Genomic DNA, 26,111 nt, shown 5'->3' on the forward strand with positions numbered 1-26,111 from the left:
ATTTCAGTTCGGTTTGGAAAGACATCAGATCAGGTAAATACTACTTGTTGGGATGTTCTCTCTCTCTCATGTTGGAAAACTACAGCGCAACTTTATGTTTATTTAATTACCAGTTTCCCCCTCGTGGCAGCTATTTCACCCACAGTAATACCACTTCAATTTCATCTGCTGTGTTTTGTTTTTTTTCTAAGATACTTTTGCTTCTCACGATCTGTTTAGTCCATAGAGACATTAAATCTAAATAAGCAATATGAATAAACAAGACCTGATAAGATTTTTACTCCTGAAAGTGAAGGTAAACAGCCAGACACTGAACTGTCAACTCACGCACATACTGTATATTGACACGTAAAGCCAGTTTTCAGCAGCCTTAAAGGAAGCTAATTTTGTTGCATTCATTTCTCTCAATGCTTTCAAGGCAAAACACAAAACTCTCTTTGCAGTGTGAGTATGAGAGTCTGCTTTTTGTTTGCTCTCCGACCTCTCGGGGGAATTTTTACCCAGGACAAACACTTCTGTACGGTTTCCGGACTCACCACCACCAACTGTAAACTTTGATCTTAATGTCTACTGTTTATGATGGGAAATGAAAGAGCTGTGGGGAGAGCAGCAAAGGCAGGATAATCTTTCCAGTTTAAACTGTGGCCTATAGAGAAAAAAACTGTGGAAACTCTACATTACAGTTCACAGCTACACAGGGAGTTCTTCTCTGTTCTGATTTGGCTTTTGTGTCTTCTTTTTTTTCACGAGAACATGGTGGGAGGGATAGTGAAGAGGTTACTGTTTAGACTGAAATCTGTGAGGTCACAATAACCCTGGGTCAAACCCAGTGTGAGATAACAAGGAATTTAAGGACTTTCATATCTCTCTCTCTTGACAAGCAAACATTTACTCACCAACACGGACAAAATTCAGATCGAGGTAATAAAACAGCATTATCTTTATATTGATACATTTTTCAATGTTTTACGAAATCCTAGTTATCAAAAAAGGTTCTACTATTTTAAAGAGCACTCCTCTAATTTTACACATCCAGTTTAAAGTCTTAAGTCTGAAAAAACAAAACCTGTTCAGATGGGAGGACTACAATTTCTTTAGCAAAAATCCTGTGTCACAAACATGTGTGCAGTTTGAAAGACATGAGCATTTACCAGGAAGGGAGGGTCAAATGCAATACTGTGTTGCAATATGACAAATGTTGAATCCTGTCTTTTATTGACCTATACTTGACAGGGTTTATCAGGCTCTGCTGCTTTGATTAAAATAATTCAAAATAATTATTTTTTAAATATTCACAGCCCATGGAATTGCAATACAAAATCGCTGAAGTATTCCCTTTCAGATCTCAAACTGTGAAAGAGTTTGGTAAAACTGTAATCAATCAGTTATTTTGACATATAGGAACCTTTATCCACATGCATGTCCACATCCATATGTCATGGTTTTAAGGCCAAGTAAACATATGATTCATGGTAAATAGTAACAGTTTCCTTTGTTTGATCCTTTAAAAATGCATTTACAACCTTGGTGAGTATAGGGCAGAATAAAATAGCATATCTTTGTTAAAGGGGAATTCCAACACTTGGAATAAAATTAGATTGTTAATAGACATGTATATCTGTTTATTTTCTAGCTTGGATATTGCTCACTTACTTAATACAACCTGTTTGTAGAGGACTGTAAACTATCTTATAAGAAATATTTATAATACTACTACTACTAATAATAATAATGACAATAACTCACTTTCAATCCCACGTGACATAATCGTGATTAGTCAAATGATTACTTTTCCAATCGATGATAATTGGGCTTAATGGCAGAGCAATGAGTGCAGAGACAATTGCTTTACAGTCTGAATAAAAAAGATTGAAATGAGATTCGTGTTCACACATGCGCTCAGGCTCGACGACCTTTCACTACAGATGAATTCATCTTTCCCACATATCAGCATTTGAACAGATCACCTATGAGTCATGTTGAAAAAACTTCCTCCACTCCCTCTTTTCCTCTCTCCGCCTCATCCCCCCTGAAACCCCACAACAACCATAAAATCTGTTTATGCGGGGTTTCGCATTCACAGACGGACAGCACAGCAGCCTCCGTTGGACCAATTACCGGGCCCGTCTGAGCGCAGCCCCGCCGAGCGTGTTTTCCTGGGCGGCCTCTGTTCACTGTGCCAGGACAGTCAGAAGCAATAGCAGGACGAACAGCTCAGGACCGACACTACCAAGTTTATAATGGGGTCGTCTGGGGCTCTAGTCTGGTCCACCGCGTTTGTCTTGATTTTACTGAGCTCAGCATCCAATGGTTCGTACTGTTATTTCCACACTTCTTTTTGTTGTTGTCAGAAATTGTTGTGTTTGCTTCTTGGCTGACTCCATTTTTGTTCGCGTCAGACTAAGTGCGTTTATTTCGCCTGTGGACCCTCCTGCCATTAATCCCATAGCAAACTGACTTTAAAAGACTTTTATATACCTTTACCGAGCATGACTGTTCTTATGTCTCCAGTGATGAAATCTAACTAATTGATTACCGAAGTACAACTTTCAGGTAGCCTACTAATGCTTAACTTGAATATTTGTATGTTATGTTATTTCTACTTCACTACATTTCAAAAGCAAATAGGCCTACTTATTGCTCCGTTTATTTCATAGTTGCATCTACTTTGCAGATTATGATTTTGCATATGAGGTAATAGAATATGATGTATTACAAATTAGCTCCACCCCAACCAGCAACATTAATATCATTAAAAGTAATATTGTGAAACAAATATAGGGTGTAATATTCAATGATGCAACACTGACAGTATAATGTGTACTTACTTACTTTTAATACTGTGAGTACATTTTTCTGATAATACAATATTTTATATGTAGGACTTTTACTTATAATGGAGTGTGTTTATACTCTGTAATATTGCTGCTGTTACTTAAGTAAAGGAATACTTATTTCACCACTGGCTGTCTCTCAATCGAATTAGTGCTTTAAGACTTGTATAACTTTGTCTGGCTTTCTGCCTTTCTCTCTTTGTGTGTACAATTTTCCAGATGAGCACGACTGGGAGCAGCGTGAGGTCACCTTTGACAAAATCATGCAAGGTGCGTGTGTTCACATGCTAGTGCAGTATCTCTGCAAGGACCAATTAGAATTTCAGATGTTCAGAGTGGCATTTGACCCTTCTCTCTACTTCAAGACGCTATTTTAAGGGTTAGGACTTCAGTTTGAGATTGAGGTTTAAGGAGCTCTCCACTCATTTTACGCATGAAGTTCCAGTTACTTGTCACGAGGAATACTTCGCTTTTTTAAATATCTGTTTAATGTCTTCTGTGGCGCTTGAGTGACATACTAAATCACTAGAGATTCCCTTAAGGTTAGGATAAGATTGTAGGTTATGCATGACTATGGTTGATGTACCTGAGGTCAGGTTCAATACAACGCAAGTATTTCTGTCTCTGGTGCCTGTAGACACACAAAAAAATGCTTTTTTGTAAATCATTGTTTTAAAAACCTGTGTCTTTCAGAGATGGAACAACCAGATTCCTCCATGTTGCAGAAAGAGGTGGACTTGGCAGATATTTTTGATTCAAAGGGTACTGTTAATGTTCTTACTTATTTTCATGTTCTTGTTTTGACAAAACGAACATTTGTCACGTATTGTTTTCGCTTTTTTCACAGCGTTCCCAGAGCTAGTAATGAGGTCCCCACCAGAACAGTTTGAAAGCACGAATGACAGAAGTAAGCATCTATTTTTCTATCTATCTATATATCAATTAATCTATCGATCTATCTATCTGCTTCCTCTTTTCTGTCTTACTCCCCTAAATCCTGTAAAATAAAGCAGCAATTATATAAAGAAAACACATCTACATTTCCAACAGTTGCCAAATGGAACTTAACATTTATGCTCTTATTCAGAGGACAAAATCAATTTCAGCTTTTAATAAGTTGCTTTAACACCTGCTAATGCCTTGAAGAATATGCAAAATGATATACTTTTCTTATGGTCAATAAATCCCATAGAAAGACAAACATTTGGACACATTTTTGTCCAGAAACTATTAAAAGTGTTAATGGGCCACACTATTTTACTGGGCGATATTTTCCTTCCTTACAATAACCATTGACATTAGTTTATTTTGAGTCAATTCCACACACATTGTCCTGGAGCTGTAAATAATCACTATAGCACCAAATGTGTATAAATCCACTGCTGAAAATAGTACCAAACAAATGCACAATATACCCTTCTTTGAATAACTTTTTTTGTAAATCATTGTTTTAAAAACCTGTGTCTTTCAGAGATGGAACACCCAGATTCCTACATGTTGCAGAAAGAGGTGGACTTGGCATACATTCTTGATCCAAAGGGTACTGTTAATGTTCTTACTTATTTTCTTCTTCTTGTTTTGACAAAACGACGGAGCTGCATGTCCACATGAAACATTTGTCACATAATGTTTTCTCTTTTTTCATAGCCTTACCAGAGCTGGTAATGATGTCCCCACCAGAACAGTTTGAAAGCACGAATGACAGAGGTAAGCATCTATCTATTTATCTATCTATCTATCTATCTACACATCTATACATCCATCCATCCATCCATCCATCCATCTATCTATACATCTTTTCATCTATACATCTATACATCCATCCATCTATCTATCTATCTATCTATCTATCTGCTTCCTCTTTTCTGTCTTACTCCCCTGAATCCTGTAAAATAAAGCAGCAATTATATAAAGAAAACACTTGAAAAGTACTGTTTAGTAATATAATCTATAGACCGGGAGTCTTGACACCTAGAGGACGTTCATATATGTTCCTCTCTTTCTTTAGAGTTTTCATTAACTTCATCTGTACTACTGTTGTAATAGTACCAAATAACAGTATGATTCCTGTCTTTTCGTCTAAGGTCGTCCGAGTTTTGTGCCTCGTTCCTTTGGTGGTCCTCCCATTTTGAACTACCCAGTTCAGTTCCCCCTCGGGCGACCGACCTCCGACAATCTCCAAGCCATCTGTCTCAATGGAGAACATCGTCCCACCTACCCAAAGTCTTACTTTCCTGTTTCTGGCTTTAGCCAGCAGAAGGAGAAGGCCAGTGCTGTCAATATGGCCGAGTCCTGGTTTCGCACATGCTGCAAAGGGAACCAGACGTGGGAGAGGGAAGTGACGCTGTGTTGCGCCACACAGGCAGTAAGTTTTCACAACAGCTCCTATAGCCGATTCAGCACTTTCTTACTCTGTATAAATACAAAATGGTGATATGACATCGTGTATCTTCTGCCTCTATTTCTGCTCTTCTTGGTTCATTCCACTTTGTTGATTATGTTATTGCAGCCTCTTCTCATTAGTCTCAACATAATTACTTTCTAAAGAAGCATGATGAGAGACACAGTGAGAGTATGCACTGTGGAGATAAAATTTGATCCCAAACCAAAATGATTTAATGCTAAATATCAAGATATATTTAATGTTATCCACCTCATGTGGAGGAAGGCTATCATAGATGTTATATTATTGCAAACTTTTGTAACTTGACATTCATAATAACTTAATTCCTCACGCTGTAATGTAGCAGACCTTCAATCAGAGGGTCGGCGGTTCGATCCCCGGCTCTGGCTCTGCTAGTCGCATGTCGATGTGTCCTTGAGCAAGACACTTAACCTCAAAATTGCTCCCGTAGCTGTGCCTACGGTGTAGAAATGTGATAGAATCTGAATTGTAAGTCGCTTTGGATAAAAGCGTCTGCTAAATGACTGTAATGTAATGTAAGTTCATTATATGCAGCGTGACATATCAGACAGGCCTTGGTATGAGCACCAGTGGAGCTGACTGAAGGCAACCTGTCTCAAATTCTTCAGATTTTAAGCATTATCTTATCTTACCTCCCTCTTACACTGTTTGTTTTCCAGATTTGGTTCAGTGTGTCTTAAAATAATCTACATAATTGCAGGTGGCAAATCACTCAACATGCAGCCTCAGGCATGCAGACTTCATATCAGTATCAAAGGATTTAATGCATACACCCTGTATCTGTGTTATTGTTTTGTGCCAACTTCAGTGGGAGCTGTCAGTCCAATCCTTCTGTGAAGGCGACATATCAATAAAGCATCGTGTTTATCACTGCTGCAAACTGAGGGGCAACGACATGCTGAACTGTTTCCAAAACGACGCGCCAAACCCAAACTACGAGGCAACAGAGGAGCTACCGGTACCACCGCTTCCCTCTAAGGACAACTTCAGCTTTGACCCTAACACTTGCCAGAGGTAGTCTATGCATGGAAAGATGTCAAATGAGCACCAATAAAAATGTTGATATTGACAATCTAGTGTTGGTTAAGTAGCATCACAAAGTTTCTATGATATTTCTACATTTCCACCTGACAGTTTCCAAATGGAACTTAACATTTATGCTCTTATTCAGAGGACAAAATTAGTTCCAGCTTTTAATAAGTTGCTTTAACATCTGTTAATGCCTTGAAGACTATGCCCTGGAAAATTGTATACTTTTCTTATGGTCAATAAATCCGATAGAAAGACAAACATTTTGACACTTTTTTTCCCCCGGAAACTATTAAAAGTGTTAATGGGCCACACTATTTTACTGGGCGACATTTTCCTTCATTACAATGACCATTGACATTAGTTTATTTTGAGTCAATTCCACATACATTGTCCTGGAGCTGTAAATAATCACTAGAGCACCAAATGTGTATAAATCCACTGCTGAAAATAGTACCAAACAAATGCACAATATACCCTTCTTTGAATAACATTTGCTAAAACCTGCTGTGCCCAGCTTCTATTACCATGCCTTCTTTTAACAATATATATTTTTGTGAGTTACATCTTCAGTGGAAACGGGTCTGAAAGAGATAGGGTTTGGAAATCTGAAAATATTGTGGTTCTTCAGTTACCAGCGAGACAATGAAATGTGACCCAGGAGGTCCAGTTGACTGATCCATAAGTTTGAAGGCTTATCAGACACCACAACACAAAATATGTATAATTTTGTTTTTGCTGGAACCGTCTGCATTGAGCCAGCTGCATCAGTGTAGTGGTCCTATTCAGATGAATGCAACCTAAGACATTGGTTTGGGTCTTTTCATGGGATTTGATGACAATAAGGCAAATGTAAGGCCAACCTATCCTTTAATGAATCAAAGCATAGAGCACATCACATTGCAAAGCACAATTCCTTTGTGCTACAGTAAATGCATCCTAGAGGCTGAAGCAGGTCAGGTTTGACTCTGACCTTATGCCTCATACTTTACAGGACAGTGATGACTTCGCAGGGGGTCAGAGGAAACAGAAGAAAGATAGAGAAGAAACCATCTGCTCCCCAGAAAGTTAACATGAGCTTTCCTCCTGGACGACCCACCGCTGACACAATTGAGACACTGTGTCGCGACCGGAAACAGCGCCCCCTCTATAAAATAAATTGCCTGACAGGTGTCGGGTACGAATGGCTGGCTCGTCAGGCAAAGACCATTAATCGTATAGAAAAGGGATTCAAAAACTGCTGCAAAAAGAAGCAGGGTGTGCTCAACTGTGCTGATCAGAAGGTAAGGATAAAAACCTACATACTTACATATTTTGCTTAATTTAGTCATTGTTGTTGTCTTCCCATGTCCTTTGTCCTTTTGTATTTTAGTGGCGTGAAGAGCTGAACAAGTATTGCGTTGCCAAGAACGGTGGACAGGTCGATTTCCTCTGTTGTTTGGGCGATTTGTCAATTGATCGTTACAACTGTTTCCAAGATGCTTCTCCTGACCCACATTATAACATGACCTCTGCCACTGAAGAGCTCTCACTTCACAACATCTGTGACACTCACAAGATTGTCAAGAAGAAGTAAGACCCAACTTCCGACATCTGTCTGTGTTTTTCCTTCATTCTCTTCCTCTTTTATGTTCTTTTTTTGTTTGGTACAGTTTCTCTTTTCTCTTTTCCTTCTTTTTTTCTGTCAAAGAAAACAATTGAATATCTCTTATGAAATGTGCTGTCGCCACTTATTCACAACGTTCTCTGTGTTATGAGCGTTGTCATGGATCTTAACACATGGTCACAATCTGTGCACAATGTAAAGTTAGAAACAGTAACGATGTCAATGTGCTTTAGGTTCCCTGTTGATTTTCCTCTCAAGCGCTTTGTGAACCAATGCTGCCCCCTCTCTGAAGAATCCAAGACTGCTTGTTTTGAGCAGGAGGTGAGTTAAAAAGGAAGAGAGTCTGTACAAAAATCTAGGTGGACAAATCAGAAGACAAAGTTTGGGCTGGGAAAATTTCAAATGGAATATTTGAAAATGAAACCCAATATTCAGATTTTCTAATGCTATTACTCATTTGTTTGTCATCTTGTTCTTTCTCCATGAAATCAGCTTGAGGAAATAGCACGGGTGTGTTACTCAAGGAAGGCTTCTCTTTTAGCTATCCATCGCTGTTGCCGCAGATCTTCACAAGAGTCTGCACAGTGTTTCTCCAAAATGATCATGGATGCCATCTCCAAAGCAACCACCGTCTCACCCCAAAAGAAGAAGAAGAAGAGGTGCCCTCTCTCCTAAACACTTATGACCTTTTGCTGCTGACCCTACTGGCACTGGGCATTTCAAGGCAACGGCAAGCTAGCAGCATAGTTGACCTCAGATCACTGAACAGGAACAATTAGAAGTCTGTAAGAAAATGTGGTCAAAATTCTAGCTTTATAGGCTTCTGACTGCCAATGTTATTTGCTTCTTTTTTTTTTTTTACATCTGAGATCACATTAGAAGCATTGTTATCACAAGAATAGATTTATAGTGAAACAAAAATATAGCTAAATGCTTAGTTTGGAAAACAGACTGTTGTCTGTGTCACTTTACCATTATTTGTTATAGGCTGCTCATTATATATTTGAGTATGAATGCATTTTATTGATTCAGTTGAAGCTGCAAGATCAGTTCTCTTCTTCGTATGGTTTTTTGGTGGTCATATCTACAAAAGTTCTAATAAAAATGGTTTTAAATGTACCTGCCGTGTGGTTTACTGTCTTCTTACATGCAAGACTTGTGTTGTTCGTTTAAGCGTGCACTAGTGTGCCTGGTAGGCTACAATGAGTTGACATGTTAAAAAGTTGATGACAAATTTTTGGGAAGCAAATGTTAATGGGTTGAACACAAATAAGTCAATGAAATGAATGTAATGAAAGGGCGTTTATTTGGTGGACATTTGAAAGATGTTGCAGTTTAACAGAAGTCAAAATATCACTTGGACAAATTTCCACAAATAACAAGTCATGATTTAGCTTATCTTTGTGTTATATGTACATTTTCTAATTGTTATTTATACTATATGTTTTAATATTGTGTTCTTAACATTGCAACTCATGATTTTTAACATCTGCCTAGTGACATTAGATGAAAACTATAAAACTATTAATGATTTGGTTTGATGATATTTCACATAAACAACATACAGGTAACACAGATTCAATCCAGCTTAGGACAATGACATGTAAAGACAGACTAAAAATATAAAGATATAAACTATACATAATGTAAATCAAACAAGGTATTATGGATAAAACTGAAACATAACACCGAATAAACACATTTGAAAATATAGTCCAGCTTCTTTGGTAAGATTATTAATTAAATAGTTAAAACATATCACATTGTAAATTAAATATTCAAAACTACTGGAATAAGATCGCCTGTTATTCTATACTTAAAAAGTTTGGTGTAAATAAATGATTATTTGTAGTATTACAGTAAAACTGAAACTGAAACTGTTCCACGTGCGCCCACTGGGGGCGCTGTCGTGCGGCTGCGGGACGAGCATCAGAACTCAACTGTCTGGGATGAGAACAGTCAAATCGTAATGGCGACTGCTGAAGCAGCAGACTGTGGATCAACAGCCCCGACAGGTATCTAAATGATAAATCTTCCTCCTTTGTTGTCTTACAACGAACGTACAAATATAACTATGTGACATTTTGTCGCGATGATAACGTCTTGACTCGGTGACTGGCTTTTTCATGTCCCCCGGTTAGCCAGTTAGCTAATTAGCATCGAGGCTTTCAAACCTAACAAATGAATCAGGCGATGGCTAGCTGGTTTAGCTTGTTTAGCTGCCTTGTTGATGAACCTTAGTTGGTGTTGGTATTAATCACTTTAGTTAGCTAGCCGCCAGTATTTACATCAAATTATATATTGGGATGAATAACTTAGTAAAGAAATAATTCCACGGACCACGTTGGCAAGCCGGCAATTTTGTTGTAGTTTCTATGCTAATGAGTTAGCCGGAGGAGGAGGATATGAGCTCTAATAGATAACGGTCCGTTGTTTCCTAAATATGGGGCGCGCTAAGTGGCTGCTGTTTGAAATGGGTCTTTACATCTATGGAAACTAGCTGTTATCCCCTAGTCGTCCTTATACCCCTCCTCTTCCTCTGTCTGTCCAGGTTTGTGGTAAAGCCAGCAGACAAATCCATTTTCCATTTTGTACCTCCAGCACAAGCACCATGTCAGTTAGTTTACTTTCCAAAGTTTCACAGTCGAGGTGATTTGATATCAAAGCAAATATTGATCTTATTGATTTCCTACATTCTTAAAACCAATTACACATGCTTGTCATCATTATCTAGTTAATAAACAGGCTTAAACCATTCTGCTATCCTTATCCAGCTGATCTAGGATCTCTAATCTCAGATCAGATCTCTGTATGGTGAGTCCCTCATGAACTGGTCTGTCTCAGTTTTCAGTGCCCACACAGATGGGTGATGGTGATGCTTTCAGATTTGTCTTATATTGTAGACAGGACAGCTAATGGGGAGATTGCATCCTGCTAATCCATTAAATTGTGTGCCACTTATGAGCTTCTCTGTGTATAGAGGAGTTGCTCTGCCTTTGGTAACCACCCAGTCTGAATCAGTGAATTAAAAATAGTGTCTCTCACATGGCTGAGAGCCTGAGAGTGTACATATACAAGATACAGCGATCTGTCAAATACACACACACACACACACAGAGAGTTGAGTGACAGTAACATAATGTGGTATCCGGAATACTAGCCCGTATTGGCCTTGTTTTCTCATCGGGGCAAGAACCAGTATATTTATGGAGTCTTCATAGGCAGTGAATGATGTTAGGAGAGTGCAAGTGTCCCATATTATTGCCTTGTGTAGGCTGCAGGCTACAAGTGAATGGGGCTGGCAGGGAGTTGTTTAGTATACAGAGAGGAACAGATGGTTTGCCTATTGTTGTAAGGCTGATGAGCTAAAGTCATTCTTAACGTAATTGGGTTGTGTTGGGTAATTCCTACCCAGAATCTGCTGCACAGTGTGTGTGTGTGTGTGTGTGTGTGTGTGTGTGTGGTTGTGTGTGTGTGTGTGTGTGTGGTTGTGTGTGGTTGTTTAGTTCAACTTTGGCTCTTGAAAAAAAAGTCAATGTGATGAAATGAGTAATGCGGCTGATGATTATTCTCATTATTGGTTAATCTGCTAATTATTTCCTTTATCAATCAATTAACTGTTTTGTCTTTAATAAGATGGCAGAAAATAGTAAAAGATAGCCCAAGGCATCATTTTGTTTTTGGACCATCAGTCCAAAACCCAAAGATATGAATTCTCATATTTATGAAGCTTGAGCAGACTAAAAATTACAAAAATTATTTGTATAATTTTCCTTGAATTGATGGATCTTTTCAGCTCTACATGAAATACATTTTCTCGTACCCGTACACCGTCAGTAAGCGTGTTCAGTGTTGCTTGTTTACTAGATTAAGCCGTTGAGGCTGACCGTTTCCTACTCCACAGATATTAGGACTCAGTTCTGGAGGAGAGCGTTTCAGCGAGGTACTCGCATGGGTCTGTGCAAGTGTTCCTTTGCGAGTAAGCAGAAACTGCATGAGTAGTAATGATATAGTGTGATGTTTTACATAATGAGAGAGGGAACGTGGACAGAATGATGCTCATTGTTTGAGGATTGCCGTGTGTTAACTGAGAAGACATGCATGGCATTCAGTGAGTCTGTCTTATTATTAACACGCCCACTTTTCTTGGGAAGTGTCCACTCATTCTGGAAATTAATTTGCTGGGCGTAGCTTAATTTCCACACACGGGATTGTTATTGCAGGTGTGTAATCTTCCCAACATCCTTTTTTTTTTTTTGTGTATATTGACCTATGACACTGCAGCATTGAAGTACATGTTGCCATTGGTTACAGGCTAGAGGTGTTTGCAGAGTGGGCGAGTTTAAACAGCAAGTTTATATAAGGGGAATCATGTTGAGTGTGTGCGTTTCTTACAAAACTACTGTGTGGTGTGGTTGTTATCATGCCTGCCCAGGATGATGCATTGCAAAGAATGCAAAGTTACTGTGAGATGCTACAAACAGAGCTATACGTTGTAGTTTTGCAGAAGGAGGTTGTGAGTGAAGACACGCATCTTCTTCAGGGACCAGATGAATCTGGAGCAGCCAGCTCAGGGGAGAAGTAGTTCCAGTTCACGTAGAGCTGGTGTATCGAGGGCAGCAGTCGGGCAAGTTACTGTGGCCATATTTAGGTCTTAGCTCAGAGTCATCAGCCAGTACTGGAAATAGCCCTGCTAATTAACCAGCACAGGGTTTCTTAAACAGTCATTAACAAATTCTTCCATTTCAATAGCTGTGAACGTAATGTATTTTCAAATAATTGCAAGCATCAAATTTACACTGACTGCATGGGTTGACATTCAGGCCTCACCAAGTTAAGTCTGAACAAGAGAACTAGCCGTTCCTTAAGGCTTTAGTGTTTTTCCTTTTTCGGTTCTCGAGATTCAGTGTCTTTCTCACATTGTGAATCCCACTTTAACTTGTTTTTCTGTCTTAAGGGACCAGTGGCATCCGAAGAATGGCCCCTTCAGAGGTAAGGAAGTCAGAAATGTTGTCAATAAAAGATTACAAATTAACGTCAATTTCTTTGGTACTTATTTAATTGCAGTAGACACAATGGTATCAGTCACACATAAATGGAGCCAGGCCAACTGACATTGGTTTCGCTCCCTACTTCCTCCACACAAGTTGAGAGTTCAGCAATGTCTCAGGATATGGTTGTCATGTGAAGGTGTTTACATACAGCTTGCTCTTCTGTGTTCACAAACACACACGCCAGACGCCATATTTACATTTTTTCTCTCCGTCCGTCTCCTCAGCTGCCGGGTTCTTCAGGCACAACTCAGAGTATGAAGAAGACCATCGGACACCGGGGGGTTGAGACCACCACAGGAGAGACCACCTATAAAAAGGTTAGAACAGGGTGGGGGTTGTGGTGACACCAGTGCTTTTTTGACACCCACAGCACTAAGCAGCATTGATGAAAAGTGTAAAGGTTTGGTGTGCATAGTCTAAAATTAGTTTGGGGGATTCCTCTCACTAGATAGTGAAAGAAACAGCAAGGTAAAATCTAGTGTGTTCCAGCGCTTACTGTCTTTTCCTCTCTGACCCCTCTAGACCACGTCATCGGCCCTAAAAGGTGCCATCCAGTTGGGCATCACTCACACAGTTGGCAGCTTAAGCCAAAAGGCGGAGAGGGACGTTCTCATGCAGGACTTCGTGGTGGTCGAAAGCATCTTCTTCCCCAGGTTGGGAACTGAAGTTGTAGTCGAAAAAACATTATGAATTTGTGTTTTTTGATTTCATGTAGTTTTATTGCCTTTGGGTCTCTTTCTCGTGTGTTTTCAGTGAAGGCAGTAACCTGACTCCTGCTCACCACTACAGTGACTTTCGCTTTAAGACCTACGCTCCTATTGCCTTTCGTTACTTCAGAGAGCTCTTTGGCATTCGGCCAGATGACTACCTGGTCAGTACTTACACCAAACACACACTGCCATGTTAACTATGTGATGCCTTTAATCACTGTTTTAGTCTTTCTTTTGTAGAATGGTTTAGTTCAGAGGTTTAAACCTGTGCCCCCTTCTGAGGATGAACACTGTCACCTAAATTGTGAGGCTCCCAGTTTTGCCAATCTAGTAATGCCTGCAATTAGGCGTGTACATCTTTCCCTCTCAAGGATTCAGAGTTTTGTATCCATTTAGCCGTACCTAAGACTCTTGTGTCGATTTTCCAAAGCCGTATCAGTTAATCTTCACGCCCCTATCTGCGATCATTTGTGTCTTGTTTACAAATCAGCGGCAACACATGACCACAAATTGTTGACACAGTGATGGATCCCTGCCATCACAGGTCTGAGTACAGCCTTAATCAAAATACTTTTTTGTCATATTTCCTGCTTTTGGGTTTTTCCTTTTGATTCTTTCAAAGCTGGCTGTTTTGTAATATCAGAATTTCACACTCCCACTGATTAGAAATCACTCAATTTCTCCGTGGTCTAACTATGCCAACAAAGTAACTTAAGCAATCAAGAGTCTCTGTCAGAAGTCTGTCGTTGTTAATAAGAAGTGGCCTATAGGTAGTACCATTAAAAGTATTTTAAACAGTCAATTAAAAAAATACTCTACTTCCCGTTAAGAACCACTGGTTTAGTTAAATTAGAGCTCTGGATATGCCAATATATTTGCTTTGTTTCAATTGAATACTAATGCAGACTCCGCTTCTTCTTGAAGTATTCTCTGTGTAACGAGCCACTGATCGAGTTGTCTAACCCCGGAGCCAGCGGGTCCCTCTTCTATGTCTCCAGTGATGACGAGTTCATCATCAAGACTGTTCAACACAAAGAGGCAGAGTTCCTCCAGAAACTCCTGCCGGGATACTTCATGGTGAGCCTTGAGTGTGCGAGTGTAATCATCATGCATGTTCAATATGAGTGAATTTTATTGCATCAACTGTAGTTATTATGAGAGTGAGTCTACTAATCATTTATTTTAAATTGAAGTGTGTCATATATCTGTTTCCATATTCCTACTCCCTTCCAGAACATAAACCAAAACAAGCGCACCCTGCTGCCCAAGTTTTACGGACTGTATTGCGTTCAGGCAGGAGGCAAGAATATCCGCATCGTAGTGATGAACAATCTTCTGCCTCGGAACATCCCCATGCACCTCAAATACGACCTGAAGGGCTCCACCTATAAGAGACGAGCTTCCCTTAAGGAGAGGGAAAAGGCTGTTCCCATTCACAAAGACCTGGACTTTATCCAGGACTTGCCTGACGGTCTGCTGCTGGAAGCAGACAACTACAATGCCCTGTGCAAGACGATTCAGAGGGACTGTTTGGTGAGTCACAGAGACACTTGTTTCTCATTGATGTGATTGTTATTCAAAACTCTCAGCCCACAGGGGATTACAGGACATGCATCGTTACAATACGCGCAAGTGTAAAAGTCCTAAACAAGCTCAGATTGTACACCAGCAGAATACATTATCATTGTGCCTTCACACGCCAAACAACTTATGTAACAGAGGCTGCTTAGAATTTTAAAATATCTCTTTCCATTAGAGGCTAATCTGTCTTTGTGGTCACTGTTACTATGCTTTTTCAACCCACTTCAATTTACGCTACTGTGGTATAAATGGACTTCTCACCACACATTTATTATCTTCTCTGGTATCTCAATTACCATGTACGCTCTGTGTAGTTTTTATTTCCATTGTGTCTCTACAACTGTGCAAGTGCATTTATTGTATTTCTATGTCTTATGTAGCTCTTGCAGAGTTTCAAGATCATGGATTACAGTCTGTTGATGAGCATCCACAACATGGACCAAGCCAGTCGAGAGCGAGAACGTAGCGGCGGAAACTCGGGTGACAGTGGGGGGTCGGAGGGAGCAGTGACCCCAGATCAGCGCCGGCCACAAATTCAGAAAAGTCTGTACTGTACAGCCATGGAGTCCATTCAGGGGGAGGCTCGAGGGAAGGGAGCTTTGGATTCAGAAGATCAGTGAGTCTTTCAACTCGTGTTTGTCTGTCGTGTGTTGTCATTTGTGACTGGGACATGACAATTAAACGATCCGCTGGTTTTTCTCTGGCCTTCTCCTTTCAGCATGGGCGGTATTCCATCCCGTAATACTAAAGGAGAGAGGCTGCTGATCTACATCGGCATCATTGACATTCTCCAGTCCTACAGGTTTGTTCACAGCAGCCGAATCAGTTCCCTGTTTCAACATTTGGTCTTAATTCCCTGACAAGCTTCCCACCTACATCACCCATTTATGTAACTTCCAGTAATTAGTTTAATCGTGTCTTATTATTTAGGTTTATTAAGAAGTTGGAGCACTCCTGGAAGGCCTTGGTCCATGATGGGGTAAGCACCTACACACTAAATGTTCTATAAAGCTAAACAAAGTGTTGTTAAGCAGAGAAACTGAGCAGAATGACAAACAGAATGTACTATATATATATATATATATATATATATATATATCACTCATGGCTATAATTGCAGTAAACAATGCAGAACTGGAACGGTTAGTCAATTAATTGATTTGTCGATTGACAGAAAAATCATTTTGCTAAGTGACTGATAAAAGGCCTTTTTCTTATCAGACTTATCGGTAATTGTTAACAAACATAAAATGAAGTAGTAGATACTGCTGTTTGCTTTTGCGTGCATTTAGACTTGACGATCTCATGGCTTCGTTTCTGTTTTACCACTTTAGGACACAGTTTCAGTTCACAGACCTGGCTTCTATGCAGATCGTTTCCAGCAATTCATGTGCAACACGGCGTTCAAGAAAATTCCATGTAAGTATGCATATGTGTATTTTCAAACGCACCGGAGTTAATTGCCTGGATAGAAATCCCAGGGGTGAAAACTCTAGGTGCCCGTATTGATCATTGTCCTCCATCTTCCGTAGTAAAACCATCTCCATCTAAGAAGAGTCGTGGCGGAGGTCAGGGAGGTCTTAGGAGGGCCCCCACCCTGGGAGCTCCCACCCCGCTCTCCCACTCAACAGGACAGTCAGCTGTTGACGGCAAACTAGTCTACCACAGCCACTTTAAAAGCACAGATTCAGAGGCAGACAGTGGTGAGAACATCAAGTAGATCTATTGTTGTCACATTTGTGCTCAGATTGGAGATACTGGTGTTGACATTTGGTTTCTGAATGGTACTTTGTTCTCAGGTGTGCAGTTGGGCAGACCAGATCTTGTTCCGAGGACCCCTCCGCTGGGAGAAAACCCTTCTGACTATGAGGCCAACCTGTCCACCTCGTCACTAGGCAGCACAGGAGTCGCCTCCACCTCTCCTCCCCTACGGTAAAGCATCACCAAGTTAATAATGCGTGACTGTTTTCTTCCACCTTACTTTCACGCTCTGTTTTAAGTGTCTTTGCTCTGACTATTTTCCCGTAGGTCTGTAGGGGTGGAGGTGCACAAATCGGCAAACACAGAGCTTGACCATCAAAGGTACAGAAGGCAATGATGGGTCATAAAATTACAGACTGAAAAATATATATATTCTTTTCTTGCTTGTGTTATTTTTGCATGAATTCCCTTTTCTCTGTTCCAGTCTGGAGGCAGAAGGGGCGGTCGATAATTCGGGCAACCTGTCTGGAAACGAAGATGCAATTTCACTCTCTGACATCATCCCTGAGACCAACATCAGTTTTGTAAGTCTAAACGTTTAAACCTTACATAGGATAATGCCGATTATTTCTGACCTTATTTTAAATTGGGAAGTATTAGTTGTACATTTCCTGGTATTGACGTTCGTTTCATCTTCACAGTAAAAAATAGATATTTGAAGACGAGACGTTTCTGGACGAGCCGAGGTGGGCGGAAGTAAGGGTAAAGAGAGTGAAAGTCACCCATCCACCACGGACCCCCCATTGCTAAATAGTCGAGGGGAAGATCAAGAAGAAGATGATATGCGGAAGGCTTTTGCTTTCCCAGCCATCGACATCCCGAAGCCCAACTGTCTTTATATACACCTGGACGGAAAGAAAAGACTAATGGCCCTGAATTTGCAGCTCTTCTCTTATCTCAAAAAAACATTTTACTTCACGTTCACAAAATGAAGGATGCTTCAATGACATAATACACAAAATAATTAGTTGTATATTGTTAAAAGCCCAAGCCCCATTCCCCAGTGGATGGTGAAGGCAGTCAAGTTATCCACAAAGAGACGTCATTGTGTTTCGCTGCATGAAGCGATTGGGAAACCACACAGACGGCGTTTCAGCGGGAACGCACCCCCTGAAGAGCACATAAAGGGGATTGCCTGCATTTGTAGGAGTGAATATTTGCCTCTGTGTTCATGCGGAGTCTAAGTGGGTTCACGCTGAAGTGTTCCCGTCACCGCACTTCCATTTCCCCCCTCGTCACTCATGAGCAGGGGCGCTCTGAGCGGTCCTCGTTCAAATCAACACTTGCTGCTGTTGACTCTGCAATCGTGTATGCATTTCTTCTTACTGATTGTGGATGAACAGTATTTGTTTGGAATTTGATTTTGAAAACAGCGGAGGAATGGGTTCAACCAGACCTATACGGCCATTTTGTTTCATGTTCTAAGTTATTCTGCTGGAAGCCACAGTGGTGCTGCAAAAGATCCAGCTGGATCTTGCCACTGCTGAATGTACACTACAATGTTTTTCTTATATAGAATGTGTCTTATTAACATAGCAGACCACATTTATACAACCTGGAAAATCTCCCCCTCTGATGTGACCATATGTGCTATAAATGTATACAGAGAGAAGAGCTGTCGGCAGCATTGCCGGCCAGTAGATGCTGTTAAATGAAGTCATGGTATTAAGCTCGTAGAATATTAACACTTTCCAGCTACTGTCATTCGTCTGTCATGTCCGTGCCTTTTACATTTTTGTCCCTTCCCTAACATGTGACGTATAACTGACATTTTGTATAGGTTAGTGTTGTGGTCACACAGAGAAACCTGCCTTATCACTACAGCTGAAGTGGTCAAACTGCCATTTGTATGTCTGGACCAACAGTCAGGGTCTAAAAAGAATTTCAGATTTGAATACAACACATTTTGGTTATGTGTATGCCGAGTGCTCAGTCGCTGTGTTTCATCAGCTCAGATAATCCTGTTAACTCTCCGGATGTCGGACAGTAAGGATGTCTTATCTCTTCATTAGTCATTTCTGCTGGTTACAGAAGTGACTTCCCGCCCACATCTGCTCTTGGACCAATTAATAACCATGTGTATAACTAATATTTGTACTTTTTTTTTGTATGTAGTCTCTCAGCTTTTACTTGGCTGTTCATAACAATTGTGCTTTGTTTTCACAAAATGTTGTTTGTGTTTATGATGTGGTTATTTAAGGCACTAAACAAGCTGCAGAAAGTTTTTTACCCCACAAGGTATTTCTAATACAGAAATTCAAATCACTACAAAGTGACTGTAGCAACACTCGAGATCTTAGACATCATCTCATTTAAGGTATTACTATTTATGTGTTGGAGGCACATTTGGTCTATGCAGCAGAGAGGGAGAAGGGGAAATGTGAGTTGTGAATATAGAAGAAAGGAAAAACTACTCGTGTTAAGTTGAGGATTTAGGACTGAGTCTTTTGTATCATAAGCCAGTCGTGGCACCAAAGAAGAGAGTGGGGAGTTCCTGTGATTGTTCAGGATCCAGTGCAGTTGACATGAAAATTAAATCAGACACTCCTTGATACCTGCTTGGACTGATACGTTGTACATGGTAATAACACTGGGTTGACCTGTGTTTTTAAGGATTTATTTTTAAACTGGATGTTTGTCTGTTTTTGCTACATCATTTCTCGTCTGATAAGCTGTATCTGACATCAATTTATTGTTTCTTTATAGAAGAATCCGTTTACTTTTTGGCCTGAGACGTTTCAAGATTTAACTCCACATTCCTGTGAAATTCAGTTTAAATTGACTACAGTTGTGGTTTCCCTTTGTGTAATTAGGATCATGTACTTGAAATGTGTTGTTTCTGATAATATGCTGAAGTGTAATATGTTGATTATTTCAAACAGGTCAATTTAAAGTTGTATTTAGTTGGTTGAGAGTCAAACGGCCACCAAAGAAAAAAACTCCAGGAAATTTGTTGTCATTAGAAAAATCCAGATTATGTTTTGTGTCCCCTTGTTTTTGAGGTTTTATGTAGTTTTCTTTTGTTTGATGGGTGGTACTAAGTAATTGCCGGATGCAGACCAGTTCTGTCGCAGTTGTTGTGTACTTCACCATGGCACAATAGAAACATCCTACGGTGCTTAGAGGGCGGTGCAGTCAGTGCGGACACTACAAGATATTTGAAGTAATGCAATATATATACAAACCACAAACTCTGCCACAGTTCAGTTCTAAGAAGTATATTTATTAATATGATTGCTGCAGGCTGGAATGATAAAAGTTATATTATGTACCTTTTAGATGATTGTAACTTTACTGTATACTGACAGAATGTCTGAAACTTTATAGCGTGTATTGCCTATGAAGGGAGACTATTGACAATTTCACTTTTTATATTTGAAGGTTCAGATTGTAATATGGATATATTCGCTCCACCATGATTCTGGGTTCTTAATCTCCCAAACTTTTTCTACATGAATGTTTCTCAAGGCTTACAAGCCAACATTGCTGGTTGTCCTATAATGCTTCAATTACTATATTTTTACTGTGTATAAAATGTGTATATGTACATAGGAGTCACGGAAATGCCTTCTCATGCAATATGTGCTGCCTGTCCCTCCTGCCATGTTTCAGTTATGTGGTGGTGATGTTTTCATGTTTGATTTTAAAGGATTAAACATATTTTCTAAATCTCTGTTTTGGTCCATTTTTGAATGTGTTATCCAGCTACGGGTTTGTGAATAATAGTGCATGTTTACTAAAAGGACTACCGTCCTTTAAGTATCTGAAGAGACTTTAATCATCTTGAGAGAGTATAATGTGTTTGATTTGCGTTTTGTCTCATTAATTCAATGTCTTACGCTCAGATACATAAATTCAGACTCCCCATCCACCAAAACCTGCCTTCATTTCATACTCCAGAGCTCTTCATTTGAACACATTGCCTGGAGTGAAGTACATGTCATCGATATAGCGTTTGATATCAGCGGTGGGGATGACTTAGTCCTACATGTGGACCTTAGCAATCGTATCGATGAATGATTGATTCTCATCCAAACCCCCGCCAAAGGACTCCTGCTCTTGGCCCAGGATGGTGATGGGTGCTCCTGTAATGGGCCCAGATTGGATGAATCTCTTGATGGTCCACCCACAGCTGAGCCAACATATTGTCAGAGCGCCAGGTGGTGCACAAAGAGTGCCAGGTGTTTGGAGCAAATGGCAGCATCAGGACGTCTGTACCCCTTGCAGAGCATGCATTCTTATGACATTCTCTGAGTTGATCTTATAGAGCACAAAGTCATTGCTGTGCGTGGGAGTAGACAAAGAGAAGAGCCCGTTGCTCCTGGTGAGATCTGGGGAAAACAATTCTTCAAACATTAAAATGAATATAGAAGCTTTCTTATGACAAAATCAGTCACCAGAGACAGCGGGTCACAGAGCTGAATTTGGTTTTGAGATTCATATGATCTATATCGGTCTGCTTGGGGAAGACAAAGACTTTGATTGATAAATCTGCAAGGGTAGAAAAGCTAACCAAGAAATTATTTCAGCGGTGGAGAGTGAGCAAGAATACTGACTACATGAACTAAAATGTTCTGTGATTGAGACAAACATAAGTATTGAAGAGATGTGATTTAACTGCTACTGTGTCATTATATTTGAGCATTAGAGCAAACTTTTAGAGCTTATTGTATCCAACTTTTTTTAAATAGTTGATCATCCTAAGATTTAACATTGTATGAAATACACGGTGTTTTTCTTTTTTTCTTTTAGAAAAACAAAGAAAACACCATTACCCATAAACCCTCACGATGACGTTGTAAACCACGGACATCAAGATGGTGCTTGAAAGTACTATGGTCTGGTAAGGAATAAGAAATATGGTTAAAGTTATAAATGGAGAAGCGTAACTTTATTCAAAATGAGCTGTTGTTTGATAAAAATAAATATTCGTCTGTTTTACGTCGTTTGGCTGAAGCATTCGTATGTTTATTTAGTTTTGTCTGTTAAGATGCTCAAGCTATTCCCTGAGTCACTCCATCACCTAGCTAACGTTAGCCAGGAGGAGCTTCCTCCACACGGCTAACAAAGGGCTGTTTAGTCACGTTATGCACTTTAACAAGTTATATGATTACTAACGCTAGCCTATGTGAAGTTGCTCTTTTACGTTTAAGAGAATTTAGCTGTTAAGTTCAGATTGAGCCTCAAGTTGAGATGAAATCTCTCTTGTTTAAGGCGTTAGCATTAGCTAGCAAACAATAGTCAGCTATCACAAATAGACACTGTCTCTCAGTTCTGGGTACATTCAGGGAGAGAACACACATTAAGAAACCTGTTTTGTTAAACAATATGTTTTTTCACAGGTAGCAGTACTGCAGGACTCAAAGTTACATTGTATGAGATCAGGTTATTGTGTTCACTGGGGCTACAACAATGATTGTCATGTGAAATATGTTGACAGTTTAATCATTTTGTCTATTAAATGTCAGAAAGAAGTTTAAAATGCTTATGACATTTTCCCAAAGCAACGTGTTTCTCTAAAATATACAACGTAAAGCAGCAAATCCTCACTTTTGAGAAGCTGGAATCACTTATGAAAACTGTTTGCAGTAATTTCCATCATTGAATTGATTAATGAACTGATTGTTTCAGTGTCCACCCCTTCACGTGTTATACAGAGTACCTATTAGAGATGCATGTTGGTTATAACTAATATTAGTCCAATCAGTGTACTTTACATTGTTTATATTCTTGACACTATTTTTTGTTCTTAGTGTGGACAATAGTGAGTACATGCGCAATGGAGACTTTCTGCCCACCCGGCTGCAGGCTCAGCAGGACGCAGTTAATATGGTCTGTCACTCCAAGACCCGCACCAACCCCGAAAACAACGTGGGCCTCATCACCATGGCAAAGTAAGAGGCAATGTGTTTGACTGAGAGTGCTGACATCTAAAATATTTAGATAAAATAACACAAGTGTTGTGTCTCCCTGTGCAGCAACTGTGAGGTGCTGACCACACTGACTCCAGACACGGGCAGGATACTGTCCAAGCTGCATGCTGTGCAGCCTATTGGAAATATCTGCTTCTGTACCGGCATCAGGGTTGCACACGTGAGTTCGTGACTTTCATTACAAAGTGAGTCTTCTCCCGCTCCTCCTGCAGGAAAACCAATAGCGGAGCTGGGAGAGATATGGAAAGTCAAATTATGGAACAATGGGACTTATTGTGTCGGTGAAAGAACTGCCTCATCTAAATGTTATTAATTACACCTGTACTTTACATGCCAGAATGTCTGTGGTGAAAAGATCCATCGTCCTATTTGTCACAGAAAACCTTTTTTTTCAGTTCATAAAGTTTATTTTTTCCAATTTGCTGTGTTTCTCTCTGTAGTTGGCACTGAAGCACAGACAGGGCAAAAACCACAAGATGCGCATTATTGCGTTTGTTGGCAGCCCAGTGGAGGACAACGAAAAAGAAGTGAGCTACGTTCTGAAATAAGTCAACGTGTGTTTATGTATTTGGGATTTTGTTATTTATAACCAGGGACGATACTTTCAACAATATCAGACAATTGAGATTGTCTTTGGACGGGATGGTCGACATCTTGGAAAAGCATGCTGCTCATCGCACTCTTACGGAGTGAACTTTAAACACGGCTACCTGTATGCACCAAATTGATATTAACACATAATTATTCACACTTGGCTTATCTAAAGAAATGACTGACTAAGTCATTAATGTAAACTACATTATTATTGAAATGGGCAGCTGTGTAGTTAAATGTGTTGTGTTCTAGCTGAGTTAGTATTTTTTTTTTCCCATTACAGCCTTCTGATACAATATGTATGTGTCACTGAAGTATTTTTGTTTTCTTGTAGCTCGTCAAAATGGCAAAGCGTCTAAAGAAGGAAAAGGTCAATGTGGATATCATTAACTTTGGAGAGGAGGTATTTTCCCACTCATCTTGAATATCTAATGTTCTTAATGTATTTCTTACGCTGTTGTCTGGTCCATGTGCTGACCCTCGTTCTTTCTCACCCCTGCAGGAGATGAACACAGAGAAGCTGACGGTCTTCATCAACACACTGAATGGCAAAGAGGGAGCAGGCTCCCACCTGGTCACTGTTCCTCCAGGCCCCAGTCTGGCTGATGCCCTGCTGTCCTCACCCATCCTGGCTGGAGAGGGAGGTGCAGTGTTGGGCCTGGGTGCTGGTGACTTTGAGTTTGGAGTGGATCCCAGTGCAGACCCAGAGCTTGCCTTGGTAAGAGAGCAGGGGAAAGTGGGTAAAAATGGGTCACTGTTTGTGTAGTTTATTGAACTTACAACTTCTCTTGTCTTTTGACTCTAAAATCTTCTGGATTATTCGTCCAAACTGCTGTTTTTTTCCCCCACTACCTTCTACACCACATTTTTAATCTGTCGTCTTCAGTGTATGTGTGTGGCATTATGCTACCTGCTGATTTCTTCCTCTCTTCTCTCTAGGCTCTGAGAGTGTCTATGGAGGAGCAGAGACAACGACAGGAGGATGAAGCTCGCAGAGCCGCTGTCACATCTACTGAAGCTGGTATTGCCTCTCCTGCTGCAGATGGTGAGAAAAATGTCCAACAACTTGATTTGCCATCATAGATGCCAATTTCTGCCCATCTTCTTTCAGTAGAGGATATATTGCTCCCATTTTCAGTGAGTTCACATAGTGTGTTTTCTCTCTTTCTGTTGCAGAGTCTGATGATGCCCTGTTGAAGATGTCCGTTCCCCAAACAGAGTCATCCACACCTGCTCTACCAGACTTCAGCCGCATGACTGAGGATGAACAGATTGCCTATGCTTTGCAGATGTCCATGCAGGGAGAAGGAGCAGGTTAAACACGGATTTTGACTTTTCTGAATTTCCCTTACTAGGAGAATTGATAACCTTTAATACAAGCTGAGATTCAGTATGCATCACATCAACATTATAAAATCATGTTCACGGCATGTTAGAGGAAGCAGAACGTTTTTTTTTTGTAGTTGGTGGGTGTCCTTTATGTGTTTTACTTGTACTATTTGTATCAGAATCTAAAATAAGCCATGGAATGTCAACCTTTTATTACAAAGGGTATGATTGATTGTAGAAGTGTATATATCTAACTGCTAATTTGGTTAATGATTACCTGGAGATGCTACTGTAAGGGTTATTGGCTTGTTTGTACTGGCACTCGAATACAATTTATTACTCTACTACACCTGGCATGATAAATTGTATTGGAAAACATTCCCACATATCTTACGTGTGATTAATGACTTAACAGTTGGCAAGAGCAGTTTGTTACAGTTTAAGGTCCATATTTACAAAGTTCTCTATTCAAACTAAATGCAGCATGAGAGTACAAGCATGGTATTGCTCTCGTTACTTAAGATAAGACACGGATGCAATACCTTTGGCAATAATTATTTTGCACATCATCAATCCAGGTTAAAAATGACCACAGTTGTCCATAAACCCCATTTTTCCTAATCGAACAACATTTCTGTTCCATTTTTCTTGCAGAGGACATGGACACAGGAGCTGACACCAGCAAGGCTAAGGTACGCACAAGCCTTTATTAGTTCTCATTTGTCTTTTTCACCAGATTGAAATGTGCGTGGTAATCTTTACAATATGGAATTTTCTTTGTCCAGGATGAAGAGGACTATGATGTTATGCAGGATCCAGAGTTTCTTCAGAGCGTCCTGGAAAACCTTCCCGGAGTCGACCCAAACAACGAGGCCATCCGTAGCGCCATGGGCTCCCTGGCTTCCCAGACAGGCTCTAAACCCGACAACAAGAAGGACGAGGAGAAAAATAAATGAACACCTAAAGAAGAACTTAATATATGATATGAATAAAAAAAGACCAGAGAATTGCACCGCATGTGTTATTCACAGTTACATTATTACCCTCCTCCGTACAGGTACCATTTTGTTTATGTGGCTGTGTGCAGGCTGTGTAAACTGGAAACAATGTTTGCTTTTTTTCAACTTAAGGTTAAAGGCCTATTCTGATTTCATTTTTTGTGTCAAGCAGAAATGCTTTCTTTTGAATCTTTTGTAATATAGCTACTCAGTAAGAAGGCAGATGTCCTCAATAAATTTACATAATACAAGGTGGT

General features: G+C 40.0%; 3 protein-coding genes and 1 pseudogene across 4 annotated transcripts; 3 read left to right on the top strand and 1 right to left on the bottom strand.

The window, feature by feature from the left end:
- The first annotated feature begins 2,083 nt into the window (after window positions 1–2,083).
- Window positions 2,084–9,013, top strand: ecm1b (extracellular matrix protein 1b). Of its 2 annotated transcripts, XM_031853320.1 has the most exons (12): window positions 2,084–2,310; window positions 3,054–3,104; window positions 3,528–3,596; window positions 3,682–3,741; window positions 4,306–4,374; window positions 4,482–4,541; window positions 4,919–5,199; window positions 6,068–6,273; window positions 7,283–7,571; window positions 7,661–7,860; window positions 8,128–8,215; window positions 8,387–9,013. In XM_031853320.1, the coding sequence occupies exons 1-12, from the start codon at window positions 2,241–2,243 to the stop codon at window positions 8,567–8,569; spliced, it is 1,626 nt and encodes a 541-aa protein (XP_031709180.1). In that variant the 5' UTR covers window positions 2,084–2,240; the 3' UTR covers window positions 8,570–9,013. The 2 variants fall into 2 exon arrangements, with proteins under 2 accessions (XP_031709180.1, XP_031709181.1); XM_031853321.1 differs by lacking the exon at window positions 2,084–2,310 and having other exon boundaries at window positions 3,053–3,104; window positions 3,528–3,565.
- Window positions 9,014–9,833: 820 nt separating this feature from the next.
- pip5k1ab (phosphatidylinositol-4-phosphate 5-kinase, type I, alpha, b) lies at window positions 9,834–20,673 on the top strand. Its single transcript, XM_031853423.1, has 16 exons — window positions 9,834–9,909; window positions 12,852–12,886; window positions 13,173–13,265; window positions 13,471–13,601; window positions 13,702–13,819; window positions 14,583–14,735; window positions 14,892–15,191; window positions 15,620–15,855; window positions 15,958–16,041; window positions 16,170–16,218; window positions 16,574–16,658; window positions 16,772–16,942; window positions 17,039–17,171; window positions 17,268–17,321; window positions 17,425–17,524; window positions 17,642–20,673. Exons 1-16 carry the CDS (start codon window positions 9,864–9,866, stop codon window positions 17,642–17,644), a joined length of 1,791 nt encoding a protein of 596 aa, XP_031709283.1. The 5' UTR covers window positions 9,834–9,863; the 3' UTR covers window positions 17,645–20,673.
- Window positions 20,674–20,827: 154 nt separating this feature from the next.
- LOC116386658 (serum amyloid P-component-like) lies at window positions 20,828–21,779 on the bottom strand (annotated as a pseudogene).
- LOC116386800 (26S proteasome non-ATPase regulatory subunit 4-like) lies at window positions 21,759–26,111 on the top strand. Its single transcript, XM_031853325.1, has 10 exons — window positions 21,759–21,843; window positions 22,754–22,894; window positions 22,979–23,093; window positions 23,374–23,460; window positions 23,862–23,930; window positions 24,030–24,245; window positions 24,467–24,572; window positions 24,704–24,841; window positions 25,511–25,548; window positions 25,642–26,111. The coding sequence occupies exons 1-10, from the start codon at window positions 21,818–21,820 to the stop codon at window positions 25,810–25,812; spliced, it is 1,107 nt and encodes a 368-aa protein (XP_031709185.1). The 5' UTR covers window positions 21,759–21,817; the 3' UTR covers window positions 25,813–26,111.

The sequence above is a fragment of the Anarrhichthys ocellatus genome, unplaced genomic scaffold (genome assembly GCF_004355925.1).
Source record: "Anarrhichthys ocellatus isolate YVR2014 unplaced genomic scaffold, GSC_Weel_1.0 scaffold13, whole genome shotgun sequence".
Lineage (NCBI taxonomy): Eukaryota > Metazoa > Chordata > Actinopteri > Perciformes > Anarhichadidae > Anarrhichthys > Anarrhichthys ocellatus.

What these genes read in the sequence shown, in the direction of transcription:
- ecm1b (XM_031853320.1), top strand. Translation starts at nt 2,241, where the DNA reads ATGGGGTCGTCTGGGGCTCTAGTCTGGTCCACCGCGTTTGTCTTGATT. An exon ending in AGATATTTTTGATTCAAAGG is followed by an intron (nt 3,597 to 3,681) that starts GTACTGTTAATG and finishes CTTTTTTCACAG; the next exon opens with CGTTCCCAGAGCTAGTAATG. An exon ending in TGAAAGCACGAATGACAGAA is followed by an intron (nt 3,742 to 4,305) that starts GTAAGCATCTAT and finishes TGTGTCTTTCAG; the next exon opens with AGATGGAACACCCAGATTCC.
- pip5k1ab (XM_031853423.1), top strand. Translation starts at nt 9,864, where the DNA reads ATGGCGACTGCTGAAGCAGCAGACTGTGGATCAACAGCCCCGACAG. An exon ending in GCTTTGGATTCAGAAGATCA is followed by an intron (nt 15,856 to 15,957) that starts GTGAGTCTTTCA and finishes TTCTCCTTTCAG; the next exon opens with CATGGGCGGTATTCCATCCC. An exon ending in GGCGTTCAAGAAAATTCCAT is followed by an intron (nt 16,659 to 16,771) that starts GTAAGTATGCAT and finishes CATCTTCCGTAG; the next exon opens with TAAAACCATCTCCATCTAAG.
- LOC116386800 (XM_031853325.1), top strand. Translation starts at nt 21,818, where the DNA reads ATGGTGCTTGAAAGTACTATGGTCTG. An exon ending in CAGACCCAGAGCTTGCCTTG is followed by an intron (nt 24,246 to 24,466) that starts GTAAGAGAGCAG and finishes TCTTCTCTCTAG; the next exon opens with GCTCTGAGAGTGTCTATGGA. An exon ending in TGCCTCTCCTGCTGCAGATG is followed by an intron (nt 24,573 to 24,703) that starts GTGAGAAAAATG and finishes TTTCTGTTGCAG; the next exon opens with AGTCTGATGATGCCCTGTTG.